This window comes from Haplochromis burtoni, unplaced genomic scaffold, assembly GCF_018398535.1.
Source record: "Haplochromis burtoni strain Fernald_Lab_line unplaced genomic scaffold, NCSU_Asbu1 Contig_36, whole genome shotgun sequence".
Taxonomy (NCBI): Eukaryota; Metazoa; Chordata; class Actinopteri; order Cichliformes; family Cichlidae; genus Haplochromis; species Haplochromis burtoni.
In genome coordinates, this window is record NW_024582397.1 from 504,735 (window position 1) to 512,157 (window position 7,423).

Consider the following 7,423-nt stretch of genomic DNA (forward strand, 5'->3'; position numbering starts at 1 on the left):
ATACATTTAATGTAAAGGATATTATCGGGTTCCTATCTTGGTCTTTAGTTACGTATTCAGGGATCTTTTTTATACCCATGTTTGTTTGAATTGGGACATTGAGTGTGGAGAGCTCCACATACCCCCACAAACTTTTAAATTCAGTGCACTGGACAAATAATCCTCAACACACTTTAAGACTTTAGGGTCAATTAAAATTTATAAAAGGACCAACTCTAAGGTTTGTTTGCCTTACAAAACATGAGACTTGCAGACACGTAAGTACACCATTGTTCAATTCTAAGATTTTATATATCAATACATAATAAAAATATTTGTTTTTTCTTGGTTCTTAAAATTTAGGTAAATACAACCTCAGATCAAAAACAACACATGAAATATTACCCATTGTCACTCATTAACAAAAACTAAGCCAAAGTGCATAACTGCAGGAGAAAATATGAGAAACCAAGTAAACCCTTGCTGCTTCACTAGCATCCCAAGCATACAATCAAATTTACAACAGAATGGGAGGAAAAAAGTGAAATCAATCAAGCAGATGAACCTGATTGAAATGCTGTGGGACTTTAAGGGAGTCGTGCATGAACAAATGCCTGCAAACTTCAATTAACTTGATATCGTGAAGAAAGGGTGAGCCAAGATTCCTCCACTGTGATACAAGAGACTTATAAAGCAACACAGAAAATTAATGGGGGGCACTGGATTTGGCTTTGTTTTTTGTTAAGTAAGAAACAACACACTGTGAAATATCGTGTGTTTTTGTTAATCTGAGATTGTATTGAAATCATTTTAGAACCCGGTAAAGCCAGATTTGTTTTCCCCTGATAGTGTAAAAACCTTACAACTGAAAGATGGTGAACCAACTTTTTCACATGACTGTACAAAGCATATGTAGTACATCTTTATAAAGGCTTTTAAGTGGAAACGGAATACAAGAAAATCGATAATTGCCACAACTAAGCCTGTTTTGTCCTCATTTCCTTTTCAGCCTATTGGTGCCCTGAACCCAAAGCGTGCAGCATTCTTCACTGAACGTTATGAGTCATGGGAAGATGACCAGACACCACCTTGTCATTACAACACCCACTACTCCACAGCTGCCACCACCCTGCACTGGCTTGTCAGAATTGTGAGTAAAACCTCTCCTGAAGCTACCCTCCCTCTTATTATTGTACTATGTGCAAAATCCCCGAATTAGTCAAGTATGTGAATAGGAATGAAGTCAAACCCAGACCTCAGAGAGTTTTTCATTTTTTGTCTGCATTAGTTGATTGTCACTTGTCAGACTTGATGATGCTGTTTCTTTGAGGTCTGTTGGCTTCTGCACAGGAAGCAGCTCGACATCTCAATTTGATTGGGCCTGAGTTAGACCAATGGCGCTCAGAAAACACATTTCACAGGCCAGTAAACCAGCATATGTGAACTAAATAAAGAGTGGCTGGGTAATGATTTACAGAGGCTGCTGTGACAGGTTTATGTGTTTCAGGCAACCCAGTGAGCGCTGGAGACATGTCCATCAAGGTTACTGAGCACTGTCCTCATTTACTCTAGAAGAGGAGGAGGAAGAACATGTACTTCCAGTCTGTTCCCAACAAAAAAGGCTCTTCTAACCTCCAACACTTCTTTGAATTGCTGCACATGTGATTTTAAAAAATCTTACTAATTTGAAGGCGCTTTATGAGGAATTTGTACTGTATTTCTCCCCCTCCCCTCGTCATTAGTAGAAAGAGGCCGATGAACTGAGGGAGCTCCCTTGACAGCAGTTAGATTGGCCTCACTGGGTTTGTTCTCACAATCTCTTTCTTCCTCTGGTGAGTGATCCTTCCGCTCCAACCGGCAATGGTTGCCATCTCAGTCTAAGAAAACCAAATTTGAGCCAATTATCATTATGGCTTACTGTACTCAGGAAGAGCACTAATTAATTTTCCCTCAGGCTTGGATACAATGAAAGAAGGATCTCTGCTACAGAAAAAATAACAATGAATAATACAGAAAATTCAGGCTATTCCCATGCATTTAAAATTTAATCCTCAAGGTTGAAAAAATATTTTAAATTCTCAGATTTTGACAGGTGCAATCAAATTAGATGTCAAGAGGGTGAGAAAATAATGATCAGGACTTTAAATCTGGGTGGAGATATTTGACTTTTGTGATGAATACATGTCTTTCCTTACAGGAGCCCTTCACCATGTTCTTCCTCAGTGCCAACAACAACAAATTCGATCACCCCGACCGCACGTTTTCAGGCATTTCCCGATCCTGGAGAAACTGTCAGAGGGACACCTCAGATGTAAAGGTGAGAATCACAACAAAGGATCTACTAAAACATCTGTATCTATAAATACAATTGATATACATTTGATTCCTTGCTAGTTTCCTTTTTAAAGCTTGTGTTGTGGACTTGTGGGTCTTCGAAAGGCAATTCTTACAGCAAAGATGGTTGAAAAGAATTTATTGCACAAGTCAATGCAAAATTATAGTAATATAGCATACATCTATATATTTTGCAAAATACCAAAACAAGCCTTTTTTTTCATATGCTCTCCTCCTTTCTGTGCCTCAAAACCACTGCAAAAATATATACCATCAATTATAAATGCCTCTTCCAAACAGTGAATCTCAAAGAGCTGTAGTGCACGGGAATACCCTATGCACATTTGATTTATCTCATGCAGAGAGCAAACTATCTCAGAGGTAGAGCAATCCTGCTTTTGAACAAAGTCTGCATCTGAGAGAAAAACAAAACCATCTCTCCGCAAATCCACAGAGCACTCATCGAAAACGCTGAACCCTGCTGATTTGTCTCCGTTTTGCCCACTGCATAACACGCAGCAGGGATACACACTGACCTCAAAGTGTCATATATTTCCAGCACACCCTGCATCGGGTAGTGTTGCCGCAGGCAATTAATAAAGCATTAATGACAAAAGCTATTTAAAATGTAGTCTTTTATGTACAGACAGAGCTTTTACTTGCCAGAATCTGGGGGAGAGCAGCTAGCAATCCATGTGAGGCAGAGGTAGAAAGCTGCAAACCAGTGAACAACTGAATAGTCAAACGCCACCCTGTTAACAAATACAGTCTACTTTCAACTACTTGTATGTCTGCATGCATTTCTTTTTACACACATAGCATTGCCAGTGATCTATTAGGAGAGCTGCTGGACTGTGCGTGAAACTACAGGATTGCTACCAGTATTTCATAATGCATTAGTAGAAGGAAAATATTGTGCAAGAGCTTGTATGAATTAGTCATAGTGCAACATGATAAACTATCAGGAAATTTAACATTATTATTTGCTGTAATCTTTTAAAAAACGATTTACCTTCCAAACTATTGAAATTGTCTTTTTAAATGTGTAATTTTGGTCCGCATACCTGTGTTAACAACATTGCTCAGCATAGTCCTTCTTTTGAAAAGGATAGGCTGTTTGTCTGGCAGGCACAGAAACAGGTCTCCATGCATGCCAGACAGACACAAAAATGCCATTTCCAGACCCAGCAGAGAGTACAGGGTTAAGGTCATTTCAGCCCAGTACACCAAGCCGGCCCACTGAGCCTCTAATTTAAAGGGAGCTTGTTTTTTACCAGGGTCTCTCCTTCATTAACCCCAACCTCCTCCAGCAGTAATGACAACAAGACCAAGGCAGTCTGAACCCCTGATGGGGATGACCTCCTAAAAGAGCAAGTCAAATGGAAACAACCCTTCACCGACCAAGCCCTCACCTCCCCGACCACCCCATCATTAATGTTAATGTGCATCCATACTTCTCATTTATTTCGGTGTGCACTGATGTAGTTATGTTTAGCTGGCACAGCCACCTATGGGCAAAGACGAGGAGATTTTTCTTGGAGGTATTGGACACAAATCTACACGTTCGTCTTCATGCACACAGAGAGAACTGCCACCATGTTGTCTGAAGGAATCCAGCAGCACTCCGTTGGTGACAGATTTTGACGAACATGTCATTAAGGTGACACAGTGTAAAGCAACGGAGGCTTGTGTGATTGACTTGTTAGCCCATTACAATGCTGTTGCAGAATTAATGGCTGCCATGGGAGGGTGGCTTGAAAACTGAGCTGGCAGTTTTAACGGCTTGGCGGTGAGTTACGGCAGGAAGTTTACAAATGAAAAAGAGGAGGGAAAGTGTGGCTGTGTGTATGTGAGAGACAGGAGGAAGCAGAGAGGAATGGCTACTTTACTCCCTTCCCTGTCGTGTGCAGAGGGTGAAATGTGACCAACAGCAGACCAGCAGGGTTATTGGCCTGTACCATGTCATGCTAACTCGTTCTCTCAAAACCCAGTGATTTATGGCTGCCTGAAAGCCCAGCACGTTATGTATCCCATAGGCAATATAAAACTCCATAGGACCACTGAATCTGACAAACACTGCATTCATAAAACAAGCCAAATACAAAGAGTTAAGGTACTTGTACCCTGCTTTATTTTCTCACGCTAAAAGGTAGACATTAACTTGTCTTTTGGACATGTCTTTAATGAGGACAGAGTGGAGGATCTACATTCCTTGTGTGCATATGCCTGGCTGTGCAAATGCTTGACTCACTTAGCCATTTAGAGTGATCAGAACTGGGTCACAGTGGGAACTGCAAAATACCAATTTACTTTTAAGTCAGCATTTATTTATTTTTTTCTTTGCGTTTACCTATCCAGCACATGCAGTACTTTATGGATTGTTTGCCACAGGTCATTATTTAATCTAATAATGCTATAACTATGTCATCAATAAATAATAAAAAGAAAAGCTTTTTACAAGCTGATATTTTTGTGACTTTCCAGGACAGTCTTTACAGCATTTCTATGCCTTTTTTTTGTTATGTATGGTGGCTCAAGTAAGGTCTCTTTCATTTATAAATATATAAAAGGCTGACTGGCATAAAAACTCTATCCCAATACACATAATGTGCTTTGGGTAATAGTCAGAAGTAAAGTATACATGACTCACTTCAATTCAATTAATCTTTATTCATATAGTGCCCATTCAGAAGAACAGTCAATTCCAGGTGCTTTATACTGCAAGGTGAATACTCTGCAGTACTCTAGAGAAAACCTCCTTTGACCAAGCACTTTGCGGTGGTGGAAAGGAAGAACTTGCTTTTTACAGGAAGAAAGCTCTGGCAGAACCAGGCTCAGGGTGGGGAAGCCATCTGCTGCAACTGGTGAGTGAGATGAAAGAGAGAAGAAAAAAAGAGAAAATAGGAAGATGGAGTAAATCTGATTAAGACTTCTTTGAACAGCCTTGTAGGAATGGGGTCTAATAGACATGCTGATGGTTTGGAGGAAGAAATTATTGAAGATGAAAGACCAATAGGAGATACAGAGTTTAAATAAATAGCTACAGTTGTAGTTGTCATACTTAATACTACATAGGTGGGACAACTGTGAATACTTTCCCTAACTACTGAAATTCTATTTGTGAAGTCGTTACTGGTTAAAATTAGTGTGTAGAGTGTAGAGTGTTTGTCAGCCTGGCCATACTGAGAAAAAGAAACCTGGTGTTGTTCCTGTTTTCCTCTATAAGTAAGGAGTAGTAAGATGTCTTAGCTTTACAAATGGCCTTTTTTCATTGAGAAACAAAATATTTTTCCAGACCAAGCGAAGATCTTCTCGTGCGCTTTTGTGAGTTATGATAGAGTCTCTGATTTCTCTGATTTGTTGCTTTCTTTTTCAGAAGAGCTATGATATCCACTAAGAATGTAACACTATTAGTGACATAATTGATCTCTGAGGGAGTAAAGCTTAGATGGCTGCCCTGCATCGTCTTGCCACATGGCATTGGAGAACAAATGACGGAAGCACTTACAGCATTTCAGAAAGAAATCTAGTGTATTGAATTTATTTTCCAGTGCTCTGTAGTCCATTATCAGGGCTGTACTTAACTGTGTTAGCTTATAGCACTAGTTCTACAAAGGTTGCCAGTATTGTAGCACAAGCATGAAATGTAAAATTCATATTATCCATTCTAAATATCTTGTTTCCCGCAACAAGGATTTTGTCTGATTTACTCGTTTTCACTGCTTCTGAGCAGTGCTGACAAAATTAAAGTTTGCATCGTAATTCAGCCACAGAAAGTTTTTTACGTCTGAGAAGAAAGGAAAGGTTAACAAGTACAACTACTTGTAAACTTTTCCTTTCTCCTCAGACGTACCTTCAGTTGGTCCAGGTTATGTGTTTGTTTCATCCTGATGTGCTTGTTTCTTCCATTTTCTTTGAAAGGTTTAAAATGTTGCTCCATTTTTTTTAGCGTGAAATTACCATCTACTAGTGGAGTGGTGGCAAACACAATGGAATTGTGAGAATTGTTGTAGATTTTAAGGCTAATTAAATAGATATGATAACAGTTATTTGTAAAAATCAACCCGTAGTTGTTACAGACTGATGGCAGCAAGTAGTGCTATGTGTACTTACTGTGTTAAAAATGAAGAAACATCACTAGGATATTCTACACATGAGAAATCCTTTAGGAATAGTCTTGTCTAGAACCTCTGGTAAATATTTGCCCTCTTTCTCCATGTATAGAATCACACCAGGCTATACATAGGGGCCTCCTTTACCAGGCTGAATTCCCCTCCACTGCAAGGTCCTGACCCCATCACAAGAACCCAAAGACCAAGGAAAAAACCCCAACTCCGTTCCTGTTTCATTTAACACACCTAACACCTTTGCCTGGAATAACTGGACTAGCACCTCTCACCGCCTTCTCGTGGCCTGCTGTTTAGTTTGTTTGTGTTACCTTTCCCCTTGAAATCTCACTTCATCGCAGTGGGATACAGAGCTTTTTTTTTCCTCTGTTTTTTATGGCTCAGTCCTTACATATGTGATTTCCTGCACATGGCTGGATTTTTCAGTGATTATACAGTGTAGAGTATGGTATTAAGCATTATTGCCCTACCAGTCAGCTGTAAAAATGGAAATATCTCTCTTCCTCAGGAACTGATTCCTGAGTTCTACTATCTCCCGGAGATGTTTGTCAACAGCAATGGCTACCATCTGGGAATGAGAGAAGACAGAACCATGATTTGTGATGTGGACCTGCCAGCCTGGGCCAAGAAACCTGAAGACTTTGTTAGGATAAACAGGATGGTAAGGTTTAGTCATGTCAAATAGAACATTTCATGCTATAATTATATTGACCACAGTTATCCATACATACACCTCTGCATCCTCCACGTTGTATCCAGTGTCTGTTAATATAAAAAATATACTTTCCGTTTACATCTTGTAATGAAATTAGGAGTTATTGCCTTTATTAATTTATTTGTGTGTGTGTGTGTGTGTGTGTGTGTATATATATTAGAGATGGACCGATCCGATATTACGTATCGGTATCGGTCCGATACTGACCTAAATTACTGGATCGGATATCGGAGAAAAATAAAAAATGTAATCGATCCATTAAATATCA

General features: G+C 39.5%; 1 protein-coding gene across 8 annotated transcripts in view; it reads left to right on the top strand.

Moving 5' to 3' along the window:
- The window catches only part of nbeab (neurobeachin b), a 201,929-nt gene that overhangs the window by 176,510 nt on the left and 17,996 nt on the right, over positions 1–7,423 (top strand). For all 8 annotated transcript variants that reach the window (XM_005926454.2, XM_042219652.1, XM_042219654.1 and 5 more), the window contains 3 exons: positions 989–1,129; positions 2,177–2,296; positions 6,949–7,101. In XM_005926454.2, the coding sequence (XP_005926516.1) occupies positions 989–1,129; positions 2,177–2,296; positions 6,949–7,101 (414 nt within the window). The remainder of the gene's footprint in view (positions 1–988; positions 1,130–2,176; positions 2,297–6,948; positions 7,102–7,423) is intronic.